We start from the raw sequence: 27,683 nt of genomic DNA, 5'->3' as shown, positions 1-27,683 counted from the left end.
TTCTTAAAAAAAAGTGTTTATTTCATATAAAGATTCACAACATTTAATTTATAATCAAATATTAATTATTAATATTATTATTATTATCATCTGTACCATTGCTTACACCATCAGTACAACTCCCTGCACTGAACATCAGCCTGACCTGGCCCACTAAATCACACCAACACTCCGATGCCACAGTCTTGCTACAGTACTTGGCAACACACAGCAGTCTCACAGAAATCCTTTGATTTAATTTGGGTTAAGGGAAACAGTAAGAAATGTGGAAAAAATGTATTAGATTATATCTCACTTTGTGTCCGGTGAAAAGAGTTGTAAGAAAAAGGAGGTTCAACTGGTTCTGAGTAAATCATGGTGCACCCGCTTTGAGGGTGACCTGATTTATGTTTTGAAGCTATGGTCGAGTGTGTGACAATTAGAAAGAGAGCACCTGAGAGGATCAGATCTTTGCCCGCCAAAATAAAACGCCTCAGCCGATTCCGACTGAACCGACAACAAACTGAAAAACACAACAGTTTATGCTCTTAATCAATGTGACAATACATGTGTTTCATTCATTTACAGATACAGACTTTCATAAACATTTGACAGAACCTTGGAGTTAACTTTGGTTAATAAGAACGTGTATTTGATAATGCACTTCTGAATGAACACTTGTTAGAAAATAGTTTCAGGTGCTGATAGTCAAAGGTATGAAATACAGCCTCGAGTGAACTAGTTACTCATCATGCAAGTGTGCCTGAAACACTGTTAGATGCGTGGCTGCAAACACTTCATGCATAGATCCTTCTGCCAATGATGTGCGACATGGGAAGACATCAGATAGCCAGCAGATTGTCCTAGCTGCCAGCAGCACTACTGCTCGAGTCATTATTCATCATTATCTACAAGAGAGAGAGGAGAGAGAGAATCGTGTTGGGACAGATAATTAATTAGAAAGGCAGAGGTCATTGGTTAGATCATGTCTCTTAATGGGAAATGACAAAAGGGAAGCAGTTGACTAAATTGGCACAAAACTGGTACAGACTTTCACGGTTCCCAGATGACATATCCTCATGACTTTGATGATCCTTTTCAAAGGGATAGTTTGGATTTCTTAAAGTGGGGTCGTATGAGGTACTTATCCATAGTCAGTGTATTACCTACAGTAGATGGCGGCTGGCACTCACCCAGTTTGGAGAAACAGGCAGGAGTACTGCCACAGAACGGAATCAAACAAACGGATCGAGGGGGCAGTAGACAGGTAGCTTACATGTTTGGCAAGGTAAAATTACTTTTTTTTTTTGTCAGGAGTCTGGTGGCTTTGAAAAGACAATAGATAATGGCTTCAGTTCCCTGTTAGAAAGGGCTGTCTGACGGCAAGGTAAAGTGCTGAAAATATTCTAAATTCAGTGTGCACCCAAACTGATTTTTTTTTACATTTTACACGTAGCAAATGTGTCAAAACGCATTTTATTTTGAAGTACAGTGAATTTCTGATACAAAGGTTTTATTGTGAAGTGCTGTTTAATGCTGTAGAGTGAGTGACTAACATTCAGCTATTTAACAGAGACAACAAACTAGCTCAACAACATGGCCAAATGTAAGTATGACACTGAACTTATCAAATGGTGTGGACCTTGACCTAATGACTATGGAGAAATCTGGACCCTCTGGCTAGACAAGTTGGGAACCACTGGTCTATAATATGCTGCCAAGACAACTTTAACATAAACATTTATTATGCAGAGCAGATTTTGGGATATTAATTACCAGCCGATCTATTTATCAACTGGAGCCATACAGAGTGCGTCCCTGCCTCTTCAGAGCATATGCCACATCCACAGCAGTCACGGTCTTAGGTGACGGCATCATAGATCACGCTCTCCACATCAAGCTCTCCAGCACACCATGGGTCTTCTCATAGAACAGACTGGAGAAACACTTCACCACAGTGAGCCAGATGGTGATAGGGGGCTTGGTGATACGCCGTTATTATTTAATTTGAAGTGTTTTATTGCTGTTCAAATATAGGCTGTCATTTGGCTATTTTAAACATATTTAAAATGTTCTATATGGCTGGAATTCTGGAACATTAATGGCCATATTGGCCGTCAAAAAAAAGTCCAGCATAAACCCTGGTTAGCGTCTGTGCCGGTTCTTCTGTCTGCTTCTACAAACTGGTCACTTGCCCACCATCTACTGCAGGTAATACTCCCACTAGAACTAAGTACCTTATACAACCCCACGTCAAAACATCCAAGCTATCCCTTTAATGGGAACAACAGGCGTCAGAATTGACCTCAAATTGACAGTAAAGTCTTCTGAAACTTGGTGCTTGGATGTAATGGATTTTTTGTCTGTGACTGTAGCGGGTAGATTATACTGCATTACAACAGTACATGGGTTTGCTCTCTGTTCGCTGCCTCAAAAAATATTTCAAAATAAACCCAGTGTTATTGCTGCACGGATGGGAGCCATGAGAAACATCTTTCACAGATCTTGAGATCGGTCCTCAGGGGAGATATCTGACATTTATCATGCATCCTCCATTTCTTCTACTGACGACAGTAAAAATAGAAAACAAAAGAATTGTCAAATAGAGATGTTCAGCGAGAAAATTTATCTGAAGACTGCTCCCGTCCTGAGGGAAACCTGTCAAACTCAAAAGAAATATTCCCCCCCTCCCTCATATCTTTTTGTATCTGCTGTGGCCCCAGTCTGACAACTGACTCGACACACGGCAAGAAAAAGCAGACAGACAGTATTAAAGGGTGTGTTTCACAACTTCTTAGTCCCTCCCCGACTCTGTAGCAATGTGAGGAAAGAGGATAGGATTTGAGAGATTAGATGAAACACTGACTCTGCTCTGACACGGCTCTGTGTTGTGGGAAAACCACTGAGTACAATTCAACACTGTTGCTGCTGACCAGAACTATTAACCCATTTATGCCCAGGGCTGAGGAAAATTGTCAAAACTGGTCAAACTGTTTGGCTGCAAAGTGCCTTTTCTTATTATACTATATTTAGTCTTTGGTCACATGGGACTTCTTTTAAATATTTGAGGAAAAGACAGGAGTCACATGTGCCCAAATACTAAATATAGTTCAAGGAACTGGCTGTATCTCAGATAATACAAGGAGCACAAAAAGTATTTGGTATATATGAACTCCAAACATGTTGAATATCAAAGATGGAAAAAAATGAATATGTTAGTATTAAATAGACACAATGAGCCTCAATCACTGACATGTGTAGAAATGTTCTTACTCTGCACAAAAAATAAGTGTGCACAGATGTACTGTTACATACTTGTCCAAGCTGTGTCAGTAGATTTCAAGAGTTTAGACCAATCAAAGCAAATGTTGTGGCATTATTTTTCTTATTATACTAAATATAGTTGGGCACAAGTGGGTTAAAAAGAGATACACATGTCTGTCTGCAGTTTACACAGGTGACCTAAAAATTCAGGAGGAAAGAGTGTCGTGGAAAATGGAGATTCATAAAATAAAGTGAGGAGGTGTCACTCAAATTACAAAGAAACCCGCCATGTTTTTCAGAGACTCAGAGGAAATGAAGAAAAGATAAAAATATCCACAGTCAACTAACAAGTATCTACTGTCACTAACCTTCTTGGTATGCGCCATCTGCCATCACTAGATGAAGGATGTTGGGATACAGATGCTGGTGCTCTGTTCCCAAAATGCGTAAGACCAAACTGGAGCCCAGGTCAATATTCTCATCTTCATCTTCATGTATAGCCTTACATGCAAAAAACAAAACATCTGTTTAATCAATCTGTTCAGTCAGTGTTATGTTACAGCAGTTAACGGTGTCAACATTTAAAGCGATGAGAATATTTCACACCTTAATCTTGTTGTAGGCCTCAATGAACTTCTCAAAGCCCATCTGCTGCTCCAGATTGAAGCGAAGCTCCTCCAGACGACTGAAAATGCTGTCGTGATGCACAGTCTCTCCGCCCTGGTCCTCTCCACTGCCATCTACGGTGCAGCAGAATTTATTAGTTGCCATTAAACTGTTAGACTTGATTATTCTGTGGGTGCTTCGTTTGCAAAAATAACCTATTTATTACACAGTCACTTATTAAAGGCATGAATCCTCTGTCATAAAATATTAATTCAAGATTAATTTTTTTAATGAGCTAAAGTAGTTTGCAAGCTTTCAACCATGTCAGCAAAAGTGGTAATGTTTGTTCTTACACTGAAAGAACTAACAATAGTGTGACTAACATAAGTGTGAATTGAAGTGAAGTGAATCTTAATATATAATAGTGTGTTATGTGCACAATGTAATGGCTATAAAATACTGACACCAGGCTCCCTATACGCCTCACTTTCACTGTGCAATTTTGTTTGCCACCAGGTACGATCTACCGGGAAAAAGAAGGCGCAATTTATGGCATAAAGGAGGTACGTCAACCACTGCGCAACCATAACAGGAAGAAGATGATGCTTTTGTTTTCCCCGGTTTAAGTTCTTTGCACTTACTACTCTCAGTAGAGGAAATGGCGGACAGAGGAACAACCAAAGTAGTGTTCTGTGTTGTTGAGGAAAAAATAGAGTGCTGCACTGGGTTAAGGCACTACGTGGTTATAAAAAAATCAGGAGCTTTTCAAGGATGAGACAAATAGTCACATACAGATAAAAAACAACTAGCCAGCTCAGTCAGTGTAAAAGTCCATAGTACAGGTAGGCAGCCCAAAAATGCATCAGACTCAAAAATCCTTCATTAATACATGGATAAACCAACGCGTCTTGACTAGAGAGTCTTCATCAGGGTGACTCTCTGGTTGAAATGTGTTGGTTTATCTATGTATTAGGGTGACACCCTGATGAACTGTTCTTCATTCACTCAGGAACAAGGACATCCGAGCAAACCATAAAGACTTCTGATACGCCGCCTTCACAGTGTACGGTGTGTCTGAGACAGGACAACAAGGAGAAGATGAACGTTCAGCCAGCTCTGGAGGGGATCAGGGCTCCTGCAACAGGCAGCTCACCATGTTGTCCTTCCTTAAACCCACGCTCAAGCAGATCATCATGGCTGGAAGTCCATGCAGCTGTTGAAAAATCTGGACTGCAAGGAGACTGAGCAGTCTAGATCCTCCAGAGGTTGACACCCAATGAAGACTCTCTAATCGAAGCTCTCGAGTCAAAACGCGTTGGTTTATCCATATATTAACTAAGGATTTTTAACTACAGTCAGAGTACCTTGGACGCATTTTTAGAGTGCCTTGGATGCATTTTTGGACTGCCTGTACCATGGACTTTTACAGTGAGTGAGCTGGCCAATTGTTGTTTTTTATTTCAGAGGAAAATGGAAAGCGATCCATTGGCTACGGTTACATGATGGCTTCTCATTCAGAATGAAATAAATCTGAATGAAATTATTCGGAATTAAAGTCTTTCCAGGTAGTTTACATGGGAAATATCCATTCCGAATGAGAGTTTACACGGAAGATCAGTTTAATCGCCTTTATTCGGGTCTGCGCAAGGTTTGGGGCAGGGAAGGTTTCTGATTGGATAGGGGGCGGGGCGGATGTTACATGTTTACATTTACTGGAAGAAAACACTGTGGTCCTCGCTCCGGATAACAAGATGCTTGACGACGCCGTTCTTAGTGCCTTTTTCGGGCTTGTTTTGCTTATATTCTTGAAGCAGCAGTACGACAACAACCTTGTTCTGCTAATGCTTCGAGAAGGGGGGTAGAAGGTCGAAGAAGGGAGGCAGAAGATCGTGCTTTGGTGTATGGAAACTGGTGAGTGCAACGAGTCCAACTGCTCTATCTCAGCCCGTTGCTACGAGCACTATATACGTCATCGCGCCAGAAGGGCAAGGAAACGAGCATGCGCAGAAAGACTGGAATAAACTTAAAGAGGAATGAGTGTATACATGCACACAAAATTCTTTCATTCGGAATGACAAACGGAACAAACCACCCCCTTTAATCGGATTTAATTTTCAATCGGAATGACCATTTACATTACCACTTTTAATTGGAATGGCCTTTCATTCTGAATGAAAGTCGAATTAAACTGTCCATGTAAATGTACTGATTGTCTTTAGCCACGTTTCCAGCAAACACTTTTGGTATGGTACCCTTAGAACCTGTGTGTAGTCATTATGGACACATACCTAAACCCTTGATCTGTTCTGCATTTCCACCGCAAGCAGTACTCTTAAATGTAGGTGGGGTTGTTACCACCTGGTAATAGCTGCATCAGTGCTCTGTCCAGCTCCTGTTGATCCACTGAACAAGGTTGCACACTGACATTTTCAGAACAAAAAGAAAAGGCTGGAGTGTTTTAAGTCTCTGTTGCAATGACGATGCTCTTACCTGAATGCCACTCCTCATTGAGCTGGCTGTTATCACTCTGATTCCCCTCTTCCACACCATTAGTAAGCAGCTCCCCTACTTCTTCATCACCAGGACTCCCATTAGAGCATTCCTCATCTTCTTCCTCCTCATCCTCTTCCTCTTCGACCTCCTCCTCCTCCTCCTCTTCGTCCTCCTCTTCATCATCCTCATCCTCATCATCAACAGCCATCTGATTGTTGTCCTGATCAATCTCAGCTGCTATCCTGTTGAAGAGTGCCTGGTCTTTGCCCTCTGGAGGGTTCCCGTTAAAGTCTCCTGCACCAACCTCTGGAGGGCTCGTCATTAAGTCGTCCTCTTCTTGCAGCAGTCTCTCCATGGAGGCCCGGATGTCCCGCAGATCTTCATCCTCATATGCACTAGGGAGCGAGAAATACGGATATTACACACTGTGTGCCATCAACTGGCTGCATTCATAGTTTCTTAGTAAAACAAAAACCTGCATCCATATGTATTGGTAGTGGGCTGTTGTGGGTGCTGCAGTGCCCTCTGCTGAACTGCAGACGATATGAGTATTGTAGATTTTTTTTTTTTTAAAAAGTGTACGATTACAACATTGTTTTGGGTTTGAGTTGTTGCCATCTGGGCTGGTTGATAAATTGCCAGCAAACACTTTGAAGTCCAAAGAGATAGATACCTGCACAAACCATGCTCTGACAAAAAATGATGTTCATGTATGTTGAAATGACAGTTAAGCTGTTGTTAATTTGTAGGTTACTAAGTTGTAGGTGTCGAGAGTGCTATTAGCTAAATAAACGCTGGAGAATGGCAGTCAGGGTTATTGAATACAGTGATGTAACACTTCTGCATATTGGGTGGCAGCACCCCCCAGCTCAAATCATCTGCCAACTCTAATGCCTGTGCCGTTTTCTTATGTTGTCTCTCATGCCTACAAAATGACTGACAAAATTGGGGTAAAGAAAGAAATTGGTCACTATTAAAACTACCAGCCATCTTTAAACTGCAGCAGTTAATGATGCCAAATGCATACAGTGTGGCCCAAGCGTGTCTTTGCTTTTGAGGATTTAATCTGTCTTACTCTTCAGTCTCTGACTGGTCGTCATCTTTAGCTGCCTCCTCCAGGTCCTCGATTTCCAGGTTGTTGTCTGGGGCAACGTTCGCATCACTCGCCACTGCAGAGTCCTGCTGAGAGCTGAAGAGACGACTGAGGTCTGGTAGTGAGCAGGTTCGCAGCATCTGACAACAAACAGAACGACATGCTCAGTACTTTGATGGGGCTCAGACTTGACTGAATCGCTTACAAAAAAAAGGTCAATTACACAACAACATTATTTATAGTACGCAACAACTAAACCCTAAAAGAGCACACGACAAAACCTACAACATTCATATTCTGTGTGACTCTTTGTGGGTGAAAAATGTTGGGCAAGGTTCTGCAGATCCCCATGTCCCTGATGAAGGTTATGAAAGATATAGGTTGATGGATGCTCTTTCTGTCCTATCAGACCCACTGCAGCTTCAGACTATGTGATTAATGTCTCTGGCTCTATTCCAGACCCCCTCATTAATAAAGAAGACTGAATTCCTCCCTAAAAATACCACACAAGTCTCGACATTACACCAAGTACAAGAACAATTTCCTCAACCCCTGAAACAGCCGTTCACCTGATCATGTGTCATGTAGTACCATTAGACCTTCCCTCATAATGCTATATTATTTTCAGCATAAGACGCACGAAAAAGTAAGTAAAACATTTTTTTTTAAAAATTTAACTCAGCCAGTAATCACCTTGGGGTTGTTGGCATCAAACATGCCTGTTGAGAGACCAATGAGGAGGGCGTCATGGTGTTTGGAGCGCAGAGGTGAGACAGAGCGTGAGCGAGAGGCCAGAGAGGAGGATGATTCATCCATGGAGGACTGGGCTGAGAGGAGTGCAAGGGCTGCAGTGCGTCGGTGGGCCGGAGAACACAACTTCATAAATAGGGGCTCTTCGAATTGTGCTAAACCTGGGAGAGGGAGGTGACGGGCAGATTTAATTAAGATTATAATCATGCTGGAGAAAAAAAAGCGGCTTCGACTCACTAAACATAAACCCCACCGGAAGATTCAGTTGGTTTCTCTGCACTCTTCTCAACCTCTTTGGTGCCTGCTGGTCTTATAATACCCTCTGGTGGCCTATAAGACAAACACACTTTAGCTCCACAAATATGATGTGATGTCTTTTTATGTATTAAAGAAGCAGTTCACTCCAAAAATGTGGGTACACCCACTTCTAACTTAAAAAAAAACAGTGAGTAAAAAGTGGCTGCTTTTTCATTTTGGTTTGAAATGGTCAACTACTTTCTTAAAGGGATAGTTTGGATTTTTTCTAAGTGGTGTTGTATGAGGTACTCTAAAGTCAGTCTGTTATTTACTTTAGATGGTTGTCAGCAAGCCCCATGTTTGGAGAAGCAGGCAGGGGTAGCGCCACAGGTGTGGATGGGGGCAGCGGCAAAATGTATTTTACCCACCTAAATAAATCAATATCATTTTAAGTGTATGATATATTTAGCCCCCGTCCACAGCAGTACATTGCTTAGCTTTCGTGTCGGTACTCCGGTCAAACTGGGAGTGTGCCGACAACCATCTACAGTAGGTAATACACTTATGTATAAGTACCTCATACAATCCCCCTTCCAAAAATCCAAACTATCCCTTTAACATTAATAGAAAAAAAATGAATTGTTACATTGGTTGTTGGGCGTCCTGCTCCCACGCCTGCTGCACACCAGCTGGGGGATGCAAAGCCTGTTTAGGTGTTTCTTCCAAAACCACTGACTCCATGTCTGCTGGATCTAAAAGAATTCAGACAGGATAGGATTGCATTTGCTGAAAACGTAGTTTAAAATGAGGAGCTGAGATATCCAATCAATGTCAGGTTGAGTGTCACACTAACCCTGAATCTCAGTGAGGTTGGGTGGCAGTGATACTCTTTCTCCTGCACCGGCTACAGACATATCCTGATGTGAGGCCTCTGTGAAGTCTGCACGCTCCTTCTGAACCTCTGGGCTCTGAATCACAGCAGACGGCGTTGGCTTAGAGGGCAACACTTCAGTAGGTGTCTTCACAATCTCAGCTGCTACTGTCTGGCCAGGCTTAACTGTGGAGAATATAGCATCATCAGCAAGTGAATATACTCCTAGCACACCATAACTGTTCATACAGTATCTGAAAATAAAATAAGTAAAACTGAAACAACTTAAAGAGAGTCCTTCAAGTCCACATAATAACATAAATGACGAACATTTCAGTGAAGACTAACCAAGGCTTGAAAACTCTTCCTCACAGATAGTGACATTCTCCAGCTGCTGGGTGAGAGGCTGAAGCTCTGCCTCTTGAAGTACTCTCAGCACCTGAGAGTCTGGACTCACTCCCCACACCTTCCTGGGAGCTTCTTCCTGCAGCCCACCCATCCGTATGACTTCACCCACTGTTTGCTCTGAGACATGACAATGAGAGAGAAGAGAGACTCATTTTTTATGTCCTCACTGCTAATTGTTGCTAATTGTGTTCTTGCCATAGAGAGAAGTGGACCTAGCCACCGTGATGTCACCCATTGGTTTGTGGGCTACCATTATGAGGCCTTAGGCTGCATTTTGGCTGTTGCCATCTTGGTTTTTATGGAGCCACAAGTGATCATATTTGGACAAAAGGGTGGAGTTGGGGAGGATACACATTGCTACTCCTTTATCCTGATTGACAGGTTCTACCTAATGAGGAAAAGCTAATGCCACAGTCCTTTTTCTGTTTCTCCTGGTCATGTAGCACCAATTTCAAAAATATTTGCATGTTTTACTACATAGGTGGCCTAGTTGTATGTGACGACGCTCTTTACATCTGTAAATACTTCCTTAAATACAATCGGACCTCTTTTTGCAGCAAGTGGAGTCGCCCCCTGCAGGCCGTTAGAAAGAATACAAGTTTTAATGGCTTCACTTTTCAGACCTCGAGGCTACATTAGTTCTTCATACAGTATATGGTTCTCGCTCTGGGAGAAGCTAACTCACCAATGGTCCTGATGCACGTCTCCTCTAGAGTTTGTTGGGCTACAGGGAGAACAAGTGGAACTCCTGCCTCCCACTTCTTCCTGTCTCCACCAGAGGATGGCCTATCTTCTGGAGACACTGAGGTGGCTGGTAAGAAAATGTTGGGAGAAAAAGTTGAGCAAAATTTTGTCAAAAACCTTAAAATGGCATCATTAACATATATAACTTCTTTTCAGAGCAAATTTAAGGTGATCACAAAATTTCTACAGCACAACTGCTGGTATGTGGTACTATCATCATGATTATCTCTACTATATCCTACCATCATCCTACTATTATCCTACTATCCTACTATTAAATGGGAAAACCTCTGTCCCTCCGTCCATCCATCTGTCCCGTCTGTCCGTCATCATCTGTTTTCCTCCTCACTGCTTTGACCTACTTCTCTGAACTTGCACATAGGCTTTCATCTTGGTCATGTGCAGACAGCCACGATGCTGTTTTTGCTTTTTTCCCCACATTTCTACTGTTTATATTTGCGTTTTTGTCCACTACCCATTCATACTGTGAGCACCATTAGCAGCGCGAGCTGCGCATGCGCGGAGACCACTTCGAAAACACCTGCGCTGGGACCACAGTTTGGCTGGGAAGCCTTTATCTCCAACACTTGCGGATCGAAACCTGTATGTGTGTACCTGTGTGCCCACGCACGGCCCCAGCCAAAACTACTACTCCATGTATTTTGCCATAAAGCATATTTCTAAATACAATGTGCATTGTTTGTCTTACATTAATATTTATTACACAGTGCATTTACAGTGCTCTGATTTTGCATCTCCTCTAATATACTGTTTTTGATTTCTTATTCCTCTATACATAACACATCCCCAGGTATGGACTAGTTAATAATTGACAATAACAATAATAATAATAATAATAAATCAACCAAGCTACATCATTTGAAAAATCAACGAGTGCTGCAGAAGACTGTATCATAGAGCTGCAACAATTAATTGATTAGTTTTCAACTATCTGATTATCAGTTTAAGACATTTTTTAAGGGAAAAAAAGTTTAAATTCTCTGATTCCAGTGTCCTAAATGTGAATATTTTCTGGTTTCTTTACTCCTCTGTGACAGTAAATAGAATATCTTTGGGTTGTGGACAAAACACGACATTTGATGACATCACCTTGGGCTTTGAGAAACACTGAAACATTTTTCTTCCTTACATGTTATAGACCAAAAAATGAATCAATTAATTGAGAAAATAATTGACAATGAAAAATAATCAGTTGCAGCCCTTTTAAGAACTATTAGTGTGCCAGTATTTAAACTTTGTCACAAAATTCTAACAATATGATCTTGTAAATTTATCTTTTGTTAATACATGGGGCTGAGAGTTGGCTGGACTTACTGGCTGTTGTGGCACAGGTTTCCTCTAAGGTTTGCTGAGCCACAGGAAGTACAGGCAGTTCTGCTGCTTCCCACTTCTTCCGGTCTCCGTTCGAAGAGGGACGTTCCTCTGTGTCAGGCTGGTTCTGTTGGGGAGCAGGACTTGGTTCTGCAGGCGATGGAAGGGACTCCTCCACCTCCTCCAAGGGATCCTGGCCTTTTAGGTTCTGGTTAAGTCTGCGCAGAATCTGCTTTTTCTCACTCTGTTACACAGAAAGCATCAAGTAGTTTTATCTTTCTAAACATTGAATCTGGGAAGATACAGAATTCTTGCCATTTTAACATACTGTTACTGTTACTGCTTAACTGAAATAAAATCCTGGTTCACCTCAAATCTTCTGAAACTCAACTCTGATAAAACTGAGATTCTTCTCATTGGCACACAGTCAACACTTTCCAAAAGTGACAGTTTCCCCCTCACCATTGACAACTGCTCCGTCTCCCCCTCCCCACAGGTTAAGAGTCTGGGTGTCATCCTCGACAGCACACTTTCCTTCTGATCTCACATCAACAACATCACCCGGTCTGCTTACTTCCACCTACGCAACATCAACCGCCTCCGCCCCTCCCTTACTCCCCATGCCACTGCTATCCTTGTCCATAGTCTCATCACTTCCCGCCTGGATTACTGCAACTCCCTCCTCTCCGGTCTCACCCACAAATCCCCGCACAAACTTCAACTGGTCCAGAATTCAGCTGCCGTGTCATCACCAGAACCCCCACCATCCACCATATCACTCCCGTCCTACAGCAGCTCCACTGGCTCCAGGTCAAGTCCCGCATTGACTTCAAAATCCTTCTGCTTGCATTCAAGGACATCCATAATCTTGCCCCCCCATATCTTTCCAGTCTTCTCCACATCGCCACTCCCTCTCGCACCCTCCGATCATCCTCCTCCATTCTGTTGACTGTCCCCTCCGCCCGTCTCACCACCATGGGGAGCAGAGCTTTCACCCGCTCTGCACCCCGGCTCTGGAACTCTCTTCCACCCGAAATAAGGAACATCAGTACACTATCACAATTCAAGTCCCGACTCAAAACACACCTGTTTAAGATCGCCTTTTCCCTTCACTAACCCCATTTCCTGTCCACATCTAACTGTTTTTACTCGTGTGTACTTTTTGTGATTTTCTTTTGTAATCTTATTTTAATTGATTTTATTGTGTACTGTGCACTGTCTTTGATCCATTGTAAGGTGTCGTTGAGTGACAGAAAGGCGCCTAAGAAATAAAATGTATTATTATTATTATTATTATTATTATTACTTCAATTACTATCTCATATACTCACCTGGGTGACTGTAGCAGTCTCTGGCTCAGGCATCTTTTCTTTTAGTGGAGTCATCTGCAAAACACAAAAAGCAATATTCAGTTTAGGAATACAAACAACACTGTGACGTAGGATGTGACAGACTTTGTAAATATATACTGACTGCTCCAACATTCTTTAGGGCAGCGGTCATGGATATAGCAGGGGTGGAGGGTTTAGATACAGGCAGGGCTGGAGTTTTGGCAGCTGGGTCAGGCTGAGAGGGACTGGGCTGTGGAAGAGGACTGTCAGAGGTAGATGATACTGCTACTGCTGCTACCGCCGCCAGCGCTACGTTTCCTGCTGCCATGACGCCAACCTTCATCCCCCGAGCTGCAAGCTTCCACAATACACAATATCCAAGATTAGACTACACTTAAACTACTGTGATGCACTTGTAAGGCCAAGTAATGGTAGGACAAAGAGATGATAGAGCTTACATGGTCCTCCCAAGCTTTTTTCTCTCTCTCGTACGCTTCTCGCCTCTTCTTCTCTAGTTGCTCTTTCAGTACAGCAGCACGGGCATTTGCTTGGGCCTGGCAGGGATATATATAACAAAGGAGGAAGAATGAGGCTATAGCCAAACATTTTTTAAGCAATAAAAAGAATTCCATCTGACAGCAGTCTCTTTTATCCTCTAAACTGTAAAATAAAGGATATCAGATAGCGTCTCTGTTGTCTTCATGAAACTGTGTCATCTCGTTAACGGTTTTCATTCTTGTCTCACTGTCTGCAGCTAGAGCAGAATGCAGCAGCGAGGCTTTGAAGTGAGGACTAACAATAGTAGTCTTGTTTTGTTTTCTCCACACTGGTCGCCAGGCAATTGTAGAATATTGATTTATAGGATTGTGCTGCCTGCAGGGCTCATGCTGGTCAAGCATCTAGTTACATCTTCTGATCCTGATTACACTATTCCTACGCATTATTTCAAAACTCCACACTTTTCCAGACTCAAATTTCCAGACTTCTCTATGGATTTTTCAGACCATATTTGACATCTAAGCACAAATAGCTAGATGTTTATTAAAAAATGTATAGTTTTAAAATCAAACTGTTAATATGTGTGTTACATTCTGACTGTATGCTATTATGTTCCCAAACATATTCATGGACATTTCAAAACATTTCCAAGACTTTTCAAGAAAAATGAAACAATGTTTTTGTTGACTTACTCGCCGAGCGTTTTTCAGATTTAAACTCTACTCAAACATAATTTCAGCTAGCTGGCATACACGAAGAGAGAGAGAGAGGCAACGCAGGGAGAAACTGAAGAAATGTACATGATGATAAACAAAATGTTGTCACACATTGACGCATGCTAGAGAAATGTTAGGTCAACAGTTCAGAGAAAATAAATTTGCAGTTATATTACTTTACATCGAAGATTATCCATGGAAGATTACTGTAACAATTTCATTACACAAAACAGAATTCCATGACTTTCCAGGCCTGGGAAATGTGATTGTGAAATTCTATGATGTTCCCAGGTTTCCTATGACAGTGGGGACCCTGTATAATAAGGCACTGTTGCTTATACAAATCAGCAAACCCACTTTAAGTTTGATGCACACCATATTATTCAAGCTGTGATTCATTATATGATTCAAAGTTACTGCTACATTTTCTTTCAAACTAATTTGGTCACTGATGTCTGGACTTACACTTAAAGGGCACTTTGGGCAGAGCTGTGCTCAGGTTATGACATCTAGGCACAGAGGCAGCTCTGAGAAGGAGAGTGCGCTCAGTTGCACGCCATACTTCTTGCCTGGCTTCCAACAACATCAAGCCAGTTATTGCCTGCACTCTCTCACACAGTGGGAAACATTTGGCTGTGCTGCCTCTCTGTTTGGACAGAATTATATGCTTGTATGATCAATTTATTTTTAGAAATTCTGAATTATACTTAAGAAAGCAGAATAGGGGCAAATAGGGTGTCTACAGCTATCAGCCACTTAAAATTAATTCTGTTTAACACCTTTTCAAAGTAAATTTTAACAAAATTTAAATTGTTCATCATTTTCTTATTAAAGCACTGCAAGTAGAACGTTTAAGTGTATATGTGGTCCTGTGCAGTGGTAGCTTTTACGTAGGAATATGGTTATTAAAGTGAGTGAGGTTAATCTACATTTTGCCAAACCTTAAGTACAAGCATAAAGTAAAAAGACAGTATTTAATTCAGTGGTAGGTTTAAAGATTTGTACCATCACAAATGTGGCTTTTCACACAGAAGAGCTTGACTCATTTTGACAAAAATAAATGAAAAGATGGATAAATCAAATTAAATAAGATGTTTGTAGCAATTAAGACCTCATAATTTAAATTTAGAACTACTTAATGACTTTTTTAATGTTTATATAATTGAATTTAAGACATTTTAAAACTTTTTAAGGACCTGCAGACACCCTGACAGTAGTGTGGAAACTACTTCATGCTTTTCCATACTGTGCAGGAACTCTGTGATTAAACAATAAAGAGAACAAGTCACAGGCTGAGGTTGTCTGGAGGGAAGCTGTTGGTCTTTTCAAAATGTTAGCTCACGCTGACTGACATTATCTTTGTCTTTTGCTGTCATTTTATTATCTGTCCAATTTAGTCATTGTGTCACCAGTTTGTCTTTGTTGTTCTTGCCATCATCTAAATGTTACATGTTGTAAAATGAATTATTTTCCTGACAGACTCACTTTCAAAGCTTCAGTCTTCTTTCTCCTGAGCTCAGCTTCCTCACTGGACTCTTGGCTGTCAGAACCATCACTGTCATACTGAAACACACACACACACACACCAACAACAACCAGGAAGTGAAATGTCAGAGAAAGCTCAACGCGCTCATTATAAGGTGCTCTCAGAGTCTGAGAGCGGAGGACTGTACCTTCTCTCCTCTGAGTCGGGCTTTGATCTGCTGACGCTCATTGAAGTTCTGCAATCGGATCTGCCTCAGTCTTGACAAGTACTCCTGAGAACAAAAACAGAAACGTTACATACTGTATGTGAGACGCACCGGCACAGACACACACAGACAAGGCACTGATACCTGTGGTCACAATCATACAAAAACAAAATACACAGGTAGCTTATAAAAGACAGTTTTACCAACAGCACAGTATGATGTCAGCGTCTGTACATTTACACATCAAACATTCAGCCAGAAAAAAAATATCACATTCTGCAGTTAACACAAAAAGATGAATATATTTATGTTCTCCAATCAAAGCAAAAAAGGCATAACTCAAAACTGGTGGTGAGGTTATTCGACATGGGACATTATACATAATAAAAAAAGGAAAACAATGGTATTTATTATTGTGAACAGCCATTATCGGGAGGCAAAATAAAAAAAGTAGTACAACAGCTCACACTGGACAGTGGAACACCACAGGCTGTGCAAGGGGTGGGGCATGGGTTTGAGCTGCTGGGTTGGATTATGGGTGTGTCAAAGGGAGTTTTGTGCAGACATATGAAGGACGACGAGCCAAGCCAGACGTGCTATGAGTGAGGTGGAGTGTGAGGCTGGGCGTTCAGGCCTGGGCTCCTACCTCCTCCTCTTTGTTGGCTTTGGGTCTCCTGCACCGAATCGAACCAGCCCGGCTTCCATAGATTGCTGCCAGGTTTTGCCGAGTGCCCTGTTTACCGTTCAATTTAACCACATTTTAAAAAGGACGCAGCCCCTTGCATCTAACTGCCACAACAGTCAGGAGCTGGGGCCAGGAAGCAACGTTGGATTGATCAGTCTTTTTTATGTCAACACTGAATCAAATCACTACATGTCAAAAGGGGACACTCATAATAAATGCTTAAATGTGCAGCTCTGCATAGTATTTTAGCCTCTTTTAGCCCACTGTTGTGCTTTACAGTGTGCAGATTAACTCTTTGATTCCCTACTCTCATCAAACCCCTTTCCTGCAGCATATGGCAGCTGGTTTCAAGCAATAAATCTGCTCAGCACCATACAAGGGAAAGATTAAGTCAGCAGCTAGCTGGAGAAGAAGGTTAACCACCAAGTGAAATGTTTCTCAGGGGTCGGTAAAGACAATATCAGGTCAGTATTGTGTTGCTCTTTGTCTACTGGATGTCTCAGGGACCAACTGTTGACATACACATCAGCTACAACAACTTAATATGGTGAGAACATGTCACAGATGTTTGTCAGTGAGCTTTTTCTGAGGTTCTTCTTCCCCCCAGTGGCTGAAAATCTATTACAGCAAAACATTCAGACAAGCTCCAGAAACAAACAAACAGGCCTTGATATACTCTAACCTTATCTGATTAATCTGATGGATTTATTTTCTGCTTCTTATATGTTCACCTTTCTTCATCAGCCGCTCTATTACATCGGCTCAATGCTATTTGTGGTAAGTAGGTATCCTACAATAGGCTTGTATGTCCTCAAGGAGAGAGCAGGGACCTGTATATAGCTGAAGCTGAAATATATAGATCAAAGACATAGACATCGATGTAAGCTCATTATCTGATCCACTAATAATGTGCCTTTTTTTTACACATCTATCTGGATCTTTACTCAACAGCATTCAGTGGGTTTATTTCAGCTACTTCAACAAATGTAGTAAATTGACTCAGAAATATTAACATATAATCTCTAAGGCCTGTTTCATCAGTTTGACCATCACATAATGAGCAACAGAGGTAATTATTCACTGATCCTACGTGTCTGAAGCTCCGTAACGATCTTTACAACTTAATCTGAGATTACACATTATGTGCCATAAATATGTGCATGAGTGAAAGGTGGTATCTAATGTATAGTTGTGTCTAAATTTAGTACTTTATATCTTATCTTTTTCTAATTCTGATATTTATCTTTTTTGCATTTGATCTTTATTCTATACGTATTCTAAAGCCAATCAACTTGCTTTTCTATCTGTGATATTTGAGCTGTTGCAACGTGAATTTCCGCAGCGTGGGATCAATAAATAAAAAGTTTTATCTTATCTTAAACATTTTAGTGTAACTGCTCTAACAAACTCACAACTGTCTTGCGTGCACAGTCACACTGTTATAAAAAAATAACGACACTCAGAGGTTTCATTCTGAGCTGAGGGCGATGTTGTCTAATATTTGAATGAGAGGGCAAAGACTGCTGTTCAGAGAAATTAATGACAGCGCATAAAAGCCGTAACTTAAGATGGTCCTGAGTGACAGACCTGGAATTAGATTCTGACATACAGTAAAACCCCGCTATTTAATGTGCTTTGATACGGACTGAATCAATGAGGAAATGAAACAGTGTGTCCGGTTCTGTCAGAGGGAGGAGACAGACAGAAACTCAGGGTTTATTGAAGAAACCCTGCCAGCAAACAGGTTAGGTTCACCTGATAACTAAGCCAGAGTTTCAGTTACCTCTTTTACTGAAGCTAAAAACTCAGAGTTTCCCTCTTGTCAGAATTACCAATCTCAGAGCTTATACTAAACCCACTGGTTGTTCATGGTTTGGGGCCAGCGGTGAGAGCTGTTCAGTCTCAACCTTACAAACCAGCAAACCAGAACCACAGGGCTGCCCCCATCAATGAATTTCCTAGTCAACCAATAGTCGTCATTTAGGGCCATTAGTTGACTAGTCGCCTGCATGTTTATGATATTAATTTAATTATTAAATTATATGTTTTGGGCAGGTCAACAAAACCGTACTAATGAACCTTCATTAATATAGGCCTATATTTTATCTCCAAGTGCACGTCACACACTGAGCGAGCCGCCTGTTAATGACGCTGTGGGCTAATGGGCATGTAGCTACTTCCATGTTTCAGATGATACGTCATGTTTGTAGTCGACCAATGAAGATGAGTTTACATATCACCTTGGGTTCGTCCTTCACCTTCTCAAAATGATCCCACACTTTGGATTTCCTGCCCGACATGTTATTAACTAGCTTGTGGAATAAGCGCAGGTACCAGCCCTGGAAATTATCGTGAAATCTTTCCAACTAATGACCTTTCTGGTTGACCAATATTTGGTCGACTATTAGGGGGCAGCCCTACAAAACAATGAGCTGTAACCTGCTTGATTTGATTCAGTGTTTACATAAAAAAAGCTTAATGGAGCTTTAAGATTCATACTGATTGCAAGAAATACATCAGTGCCATTTTTCATCTCTGTGCATAGAAAATCATACCCAGTATGCGATGGGTCATAATCACTATGATAGAAAAGGTTTTATATTTCAGTAACATGACTAAATACTCAACAGGTTACCCTTTAAATGACAGTACAAGTCACACTACGTACCAGCTGTCCTTCAGCACGCACTTTGTTGAGCATGGCTTCTCTCTTCCGCTGTAAAAACTCCTCCACCTGATAGGCCCGTCCACCAGCCACCTGACCACGTGGCCTGAAAACAGAATATGGTTATAATACAAGGATGTGGATGTTCAGTCCTTGTCTATGTGTATTATCATTTCTGATACTTGACTGACCTACTGATATGAGCTGGTTTAGAAACTTGCTGCAGCCTCTGTAGTTCTCGTTTGATTGCATCAGGGTTTAGGAGTCGGGCAGGGCCGTTGGGCAGAACTGGGCCAGCAGTAGCCGGTACACTTGTTACACAAAGAGGTGATGCCATTAAAACAGTTACTCAACCCACTTAAATCAACTATAATAAAGAGACATCTGAACTTACCGAATGGGACTGCCTGGTCCTGCTGAGGATCCCTCTCTGCTGACGACTTTAGGCTGTGGTTTAGCCATTTGGTCTAGAGCAGTGTAGTAGTGCTCATATGGGGGTTTACTTGGGAAATAGGCTGGAGCAGGACCCTGAACAGAACTTGGGCCGGTCCTCTTTCCACCACCTACAAAACACTGAGTTCAAGGGACAAAAGGTTATTTATTTTGAAACTGATGGAGGAGCTCTATGACACAGTGTAGAACTGATTTGTTATGTTATAACGATACAACATAAACTGTACAAGAGAAGTGGACACAGCCTCTAGATCTGAAAAGTGAAGCCAATAGGGAAGTGCCTTTTCTAAAAAGTTTATGGTCTTAATCACTAGCTTCAAGTCTTCTCCAAAATGGCATGATGTTCATTTTGTAAATTATAAAATAGAGGATAAAGCAGGGTATAATTTAGGGCGTGGTTACCTTGTGATTTTAAAGTCACTACAACTGTGACTTGTCAATCAGGATAAAGGCTTAGCAACATGTATCCATGGCACTGTGTACATCGAAAGGGTTACTTCGCAGATTTTCAACCAGGTCACTGTCACCGTGATGTGAGGATTGTGTGTGCAGGTGAAAAGGGTTAAGGTGCCCCTAAAACCATCAGCCAAAATTCGCCGCATGATGTGAAATGACGTGCTTCATCCGGCAAATTTTTGCTCAACACACTGGTGGGGATTTTTAAATGCTGCCAACCCAAGCGGGGCCTTAACAATGCTCACCTGCAGTATCCCTTTAAGTAGCCGTCAACTTGTTTTTGGGTGTTGTCCGTGTTTGTGCCTTAAAACTTTGACCCTTTCACTATGCATTGTTTGTTTTAGTTGTAAAATTCTGATCACATAAAAACATTAGTTCAGCCATCTGTTACTACTAAGAGACTCTCTAAGGAGTTGGCTGTTCATTTTGCATTTATCAAAATTAGCATCCTATTTAATATCCCAGTGAACATAAATTACAGATGCAACTTGCTAACCAAGCTAGCTAGTGTTAGCTGGTAACTAAGTGCATAGTGTCCTGGGGTTCAGCCAGATCCATCCCTCACTCCTCCACAGCACCACGCTCTCATCCAAATATGGTCAATTCTGGCCCCGAAAAACAAAGATGGCATCGGCCAAAATGCCAAACTCGAGGCTTCAGAAAAAGCAGTCCACAAACCAATGGGCGACGTCTAGGGATAGACCGATATGGATTTTTTTAGGGCCGATGCCGATGCCGATTTTTTTCCATCACCCTTAGCCCATGACCGATTATGGACTGCCGATTTTTTTGAGCCGATATTTGGGGCCGATACTGCTTTTGCTCCCTCAATTTACATAAAAAAAAAAAAAAAGACACAATGATAACAAATATTACAGGTCTCAAGTTTAAAATAAGAAACATTTATTAACAGTAAAAAATACTAAAACAAGATGGAAAGTTGAGGTAGAACAGGTAGAATATTATTATTATTATTATTATACATTCAAATAAAAAAAAGAGTTCAGTGCTCTTAAATCTTCCATTAATGTCTTTATAAAATAAACAAATATTTAAGCTGAAGCATAAATAAAACAACAACTACTGTACACAGTAGGATTCGCTGCATGTGCGCTGCAGGGTCTCCCGGCAACACAGAGCTGCCTGTGGATGCCTGTCTGTAAATCATGCCAGGGAAAAATAAATCCGCGAACCCACATGCGTATCGGCCGATGCCGATACAAGTAAAAAACTCAAATATCTGCCCGATATATCGGCCGGCCGATGTATCGGTCTATCCTTAGCGACGTCAAGATGGCTATGTCCACTTCTTTTAACAGTCTATGCAATAAAATCACAAGTATGGAAATACTTTAGGTAACAGATGGCATGAGTGACACTTTATATCATAAAAAAGGAAATGAGTTTCCAGTACCTTTCTCTCTGGGCTACTACCTCCACTGGAACTCAGGACATGTTTCCAGCCTTGTTCTCGGGCTTGATTTATACGATTGATCTGTTGTAGATCACAGATTCATCATTTTTTTCAGTTTTAGATGGAGACATACAGGACATTTACCCTGTCCAATGCCCCCACCCTACTACAGTAAAGAAGAGAAATAACTTTACCCCTGACTAACACATTTAACACCTACCTTTTCCTTTTCGTATCTCTTCATTTGCTCCGCTTTCAACAGGAACACCTGAGGGCAACACAGTTGTTTTACTTTCAGTGGTTTCCTGATCAATCAGAAACTTCACAGAAGGATTTAACAAAGCACCCACCTGCTCTCGCTGTTTCCGTTCTTTCTCAATCAGCTCCATCCTTTTCTTTCTGATGCCATCCTGCAGCAGGAGGCAAAAGCATCACAATCAGAAAATGACATCTTAATAAAGAAACCCACTTTGAGGCAAGAGGCAGCAGGACTGCTCTGTCACCGGGCACACAAGTGAGGAGGGAAAGGTTGGTTAACAGAGGAAGAACACTCAGAATGGGCCAGGAGCAGAAAGCGGGTGAATATAGGGATCAAGCGTGATGAGAAGGAGGGAAAACTATAAATGCTGGAAGGAAGGGCCTTCATGTGTGAGTAAATGGGGAGAGAAAAGGAAGGGAAATCTAATAGTAAATTCAAGTTATGAGGGGCTCTCAGCTGTACCTCATGCTTTTTCCTCTCTTCCTCCACTTGACTCACTCTTCTCTGGGGGGCTGCTGGGAGAGGGGCCTAAGCAACATATGACACTGGGGTTCAGAGGTTGCCCACACACTATGATGTTAAAACACACACACACACACACACACACACACACACACACACACACACATACAGATGGAAGAGGCCTCCGGCATGACAGACTAGAAGCTCGACAACAAATAGAGCTTTTTTCTTTTTTAAATTTCCTGAGCAAAAAAAAAAAGAGAAAAAGTCATGAGTGAAGCTCAAAAATCACAGCAACTTGTCATTAACGTCATCAGTCTACTAACCGGTTTATGTTTTACAGCTGGTTTCCTCTCTGCAGGCTTTTTGGCTGCATCCGACACCTTCCTCACTGTTAAAGGCACTCCGTATTTGGTGGCTGGTTTGGTAATCTTCTGGGCTGGATTGAGTGGTATGGAGCCAGGGGCAGGACGCTTGGCTAGTCACACAAGTAGGAAATGTAAAAACATTTATCTGGGTCAGTATTCAACAGCAAATGCAAACGTGCTATGCAAACAAATAAAGAAGACATAAAAATTACAGTATGATTTCCAGCATGTCTACACACTGGGCTCCACAGAATAATAAATAGAGGAACATTTTATCATCTAAATGCAAATTCTGTTTTGTTATTCCCACTACAATTGAAACGCACCTCATATTTTTACCTCTGGTCTGCATTGCACCAACAAGCACCAACAGAAGCACATGTCGCATTTATCTCTCCCTCAATATTTATGCCTTAGTAACTAACACTACTGTCAATGTTTATCAGAGAGGTACTATCAGAAGACACAGTTTGTGTATGTTTAGTTTATTCATTTCATTCCTCATCCTCCAACTCCTGATGACTCCTTATGAGATATAAATATACGTGATCCAATCAAGTCAACAAATCCCTCTTATGAATATACCCTACCCATATAATTCATTTTACAAAATAATAAATCACATCATGAAAGCTTAAGATGCTCTAACTGCTCTTAAAATCTGACTTAATGATGTGAACTGATTCTTCGTCTAGTTTGTAAGGGTATTTTTAAGGGTACAGAAACTACCCGTAACATAATGGATGTAATTCTCCTCTCCAAAGAATAGAAGGAGTTAGGTGTAGGATTAAAAAAAAAAGATCTGGTGGCTCCTGGTGGTAGTATTTAAAAAGAAACTGACAGACAACGCTGCACATAATAATAAAGCATTTAGAGTTTTTCCATGGGCCCACTTCCAAGCCGTGATGGCATGCATTTCTACTACTGCCTCACAGCTGGGGAAAGCAATGCCGAGCCATGCTGCTGTGGTCCTGTTTGGTAGCAGGGCTGAACACAGCCAACCCGTGACAGTCTTCTCCCCTAGTTGTGTCCTCAGCGGCTAAACTTGTGTGTGTCTGTACCAGAGACCAGGGAGAGAGCTCTGCTTTTAAAAGTTTCTGTGTTCTGCTGTCAGTATTTCTAGCTTCTACCTGAACCTCGCTTTCAGCTCAATTTGGGCTGTTAAGCCACTGCTGATGCAAACCAAACCTTTCCTGCTGTTGCTGCTTCATATTTAACACTTTCCTCTATTGAAGTGGCGGGATGCTTTTATTTTGAAGATTGTAAAGGACATGCAATTTGTTTGTCAAGTTAGGGGAGCCTCTTTAGTAGTACTATTCTACAATAAAAAGAGGTCTCTAATTAACCACATATGGACATATTCTGCAAACATGTAGTCAGTAGATCTAATAGTAGTTTTCAGTATTTAAATACTGCAGGAAAAATAGTACTGTGGTTTGTGACTAACACATCTCAAAAGGCTATCAAGGTAAAACAACTAGACTGATTGTGGCCATTCACGGCATGGCTACTACCACTACTACCTTCCCACGTAGCCATGGGATGATATGAAAATTTCATGCCACAATTATCCTGGCCAAAATAATTGCAATTCATGACATTATCCCGTTAATCATCAAAATATGCTTTTAACTTTTGAAAAGGCACTGAAACATACACATCTTTTTTAATGAAACCAAACAATCTTTTTGAGGTTGGTGCATATGCAGTCTCTTTTTGCAGAGTCTCTTTTATTGTTGGTTGCCCAGCGGTCTCTTGGGATACTGCTGGACACAATATCCAGGTAATGACACGATTATTCCAATAATGGAAATTCTCTATGATCAACATACTGTCAACATCCCTTTCCAATATGGAAAACCCCTACTTCGCTTACCTGGTGACCCCTGCACCACACCCACTTTAGGCTGCTTGTGAAGAAAAGTATGGCGGAATTCCTGAGCAATGATCTGGAATCAGAAGAGAATACGTGTTTGTTGTTTTTTGTCTGAACACGGTAGGTTTTATGTAACTTCAGTCTGCATCAAAGACAAATAACAGTGTGCTCTACCTGTGGTGTGAGGAACCTCTCTATCCTACAGGACAGGAAAGGTTTGTCCAGTATGCTGCTAACTGAGGGCCTCTCTCGAGGGTTGCGTTTAAACAGCTGTGCCAGGAGAGAGCGCAGTTCTTGGGAGTAGTGAACAGACACTGGAGGGTAGGAGCCACGGATGATCTTCAGAACCAGGTTTTTCATGTTGCCAGCTTCAAACTGAGGAGAAATATGATTAGAACACACAAATAACCACTGCACAGAAATGATTTAAAGCCATCATGCTCAATCATAAGCAATGATGGAAAAAAGCAGGGGTTATTAAGGCAGTGGTCGAGACTAGGAAGAGCTCCAGATCTGATTATGAGACTCTCAGGAAGAATGACTCATTCTCTGAGACTTAGCTTGTCAACCATGAAACATACAGGGAAGAGATCAGAGCATGTGAGTGAGCACTGCAACGCTGCTTAACATACATTACATCCACATTAATAAATAAACAGCTCACATGTAGGATACTTACTGCATGCTTAAGAGTGCACATTTCATAAAGGACACACCCAAGGGCCCAAATATCACTGCAGAGGGAGGGAAAGTAGGGAAAGTGAGAGGAGAGAGCATACAAATGGACAGGCAGGGATAAGTTCAGGGGTAGCTTTACGATCATTCATTCACTTGCAATGTTTTTCCTTTCTTTATCATTCAATAGAGAAAAAGGTTTCATTGCTGAGAAAACAGCACGAGACATTAAAATACTGCTAAATTTACTTCACTGTTTGTAACTAGTGGATTAGATTACATGTATACTTAAAATAGTTAAATAGGAAATCAATATTTGCTTCCTGCTGTAGCTGCAGACAAGCAGGTTCACTCAATAAAGAGGAGACACGATACCTTTACATCACCCACAAGCCGCCACCTAATCCGGCACAATTTGGCGGAACAGAACTTGTCCCCTGGATTACTATTAAATATTCATGTAAACCACCAACGAGAGAGACACAACATCAAGTTAGTACCTTTTGTTGTTGTACGGTTTATTCTCGCAGATCTCTGGTGACAGGTAATACGGTGTGCCTATACATGTTCTTGCCAGTTCTACAGTGCTAAAAATGAGAGAAGAAAATGGAAAGTGTATTATGCTTTATTATTCCCAGACTCTATTCTCGGATCTATTTCGATGACATTTTACATACCTGTTCAGCACCCTTGCAATTCCAAAGTCTCCAAGCTGCACAGTCCCATCTTTTGTCAAAAATATGTTCTATGCAGACATTATGAAAAGACATGTAAATAAGACAACACGTGATGAATAAACAACTTAAAATCACTGAGGGAAGGTATTGTGGTGCATGACGCAATACCTGTGATTTAATGTCCCTGTGGAGGATTTTTCGATCATGCACGTGCTTAAGTGCCAGGCAAATCTGCACAAACCAATCCAAGATCTAGGAGAGGAAGAAGAAGGTCAACCCACATTTTACAGTATCAACTTCGTCAGATTTATTTATATATATTTAAAAAACATAGCCTGACCAAAGTGCTGCATGAAGAGATTAAATAAAACAGAGGCATTATCAAGTAAATTAATAACAGCGTACAGTATCTTCATAAAAGCATAACACAAAATAGCATTGCACAAACAACAAAATATAATACTGGTAAAAATAAAAAAAACATGACAGTAATTCCAATGTAACGTTATTCTAGTTAGTTATTCTAATGGCTGAACAACACAAGGAAAATAAAACGCTAAAATAGTATATGAAACAGCACCAGTAAATATAATCAGTTCAATCCACTTGTTCAAGGACATCAAAGAGAATTAGTGTCTTACTTGCTCTTCTGAGAACAGTGCTCCTTTCTGAGAGTTGATCTTCTTGAAGAGGTCTCCGCCCTCACAGTAGTCCATCACAATATACAGGCAGCCCCCCTCTAAAAAGAATTTCGTAAGGCTTTCAGAGTCGTAATATTTGGCCTAGCTTTGGATATTATTGTAAGAGATGAGCTCTGTGGTTCTCTCAACTGATGGCTGAAATATGTGGATTGTGTGAATACCTTCAAAAGACTCCTTATACTGGACAATGTTGGGGTGACTCATGTTGGCAAGAACAGCAACCTCTTTTCGAGATTCCTGCCTCTCTTTACTTGACATCTGTCAAAATAAGGAGCAGAGAGAGGGATGAAGCAAGGTAGCACAGGGGGGTGCACATTAACAGCTGCATGTGAAGCTTGTGTAACATTATGCATGGGGGCTTACCGCAGATATGCCAATCTCCTTGATGACATACTGGTGTCCATCCTCTTTGGATTTGACAAGGATGGCCTTTCCGAATGAACCTTCCCCAATTTTCTTCACCTTTTCGTACTTGTCCATGTTAATGAAATGACTGGCTCCTCATGCTGGATCTGCAAAGACTGGATAGAGTGAGGAACATATTACAAAGCTCGAGCCGGTGCTTTGATAATAACATTAAATATTTAATGTCGCTGGCTTTGTAATATTGCATAACTACAGTAACCCTGATTGCTTGTCGTCTTGTTAATACACAGTAATGTTAGCGCCGTCATGGAGCGTTGTCAGACAGAAAAGCATCTCTTGCCTCAGACGGGCTGTGATGCTCAGACAACACATGCTAATACAACTAGTAGCAAGACAGCTAACGTTACCGTTACATAGCAGCTTGGGGAAAACAGTACACCAAGACCACCCTAAATAAAATATATGCGCTGTCAGTGCACGCAACACCGAGTAATATAATTAACGTAGCTCGCCATAGGCAGCGTTATGTAAATGCTATCAGGAGGCTAATACTTACCATTAGTCTTTTCTCTGCTGTCTCACAGAGGTTCTGAGACTTGCTGCTGTCCTCGCG

At 41.3% G+C, this 27,683-nt stretch overlaps 1 protein-coding gene across 4 annotated transcripts; it reads right to left on the bottom strand.

Annotated features, from left to right (window-relative positions):
* On the bottom strand, positions 1–27,683 carry nek1 (NIMA-related kinase 1). Of its 4 annotated transcripts, none has more exons than XM_049588347.1 (36): positions 27,627–27,683; positions 27,068–27,225; positions 26,866–26,962; positions 26,645–26,742; positions 26,172–26,255; positions 26,004–26,071; positions 25,827–25,913; positions 25,331–25,385; positions 24,826–25,026; positions 24,652–24,724; positions 22,734–22,885; positions 22,408–22,473; positions 22,037–22,096; positions 21,907–21,954; positions 21,687–21,767; positions 19,758–19,936; positions 19,555–19,674; positions 19,367–19,469; positions 16,660–16,746; positions 15,996–16,079; positions 15,808–15,885; positions 13,567–13,662; positions 13,251–13,466; positions 13,109–13,162; positions 11,781–12,021; positions 10,387–10,512; positions 9,642–9,818; positions 9,276–9,479; positions 9,069–9,174; positions 8,439–8,515; positions 8,129–8,346; positions 7,418–7,575; positions 6,340–6,737; positions 3,850–3,983; positions 3,612–3,744; positions 1–887 (listed from the first exon to the last, which is right to left on the bottom strand). In XM_049588347.1, exons 2-36 carry the CDS (start codon positions 27,182–27,184, stop codon positions 874–876), a joined length of 4,290 nt encoding a protein of 1,429 aa, XP_049444304.1. In that variant the 5' UTR covers positions 27,185–27,225; positions 27,627–27,683; the 3' UTR covers positions 1–873. The 4 variants fall into 4 exon arrangements, with proteins under 4 accessions (XP_049444304.1, XP_049444305.1, XP_049444303.1 ...); XM_049588348.1 differs by having other exon boundaries at positions 27,068–27,216; XM_049588346.1 differs by lacking the exon at positions 27,627–27,683 and adding an exon at positions 27,478–27,566.

This window comes from Epinephelus fuscoguttatus, linkage group LG10, assembly GCF_011397635.1.
Source record: "Epinephelus fuscoguttatus linkage group LG10, E.fuscoguttatus.final_Chr_v1".
Classification (NCBI taxonomy): Eukaryota; Metazoa; Chordata; class Actinopteri; order Perciformes; family Serranidae; genus Epinephelus; species Epinephelus fuscoguttatus.
This window is presented reverse-complemented; position numbering and strand designations above follow the sequence as displayed.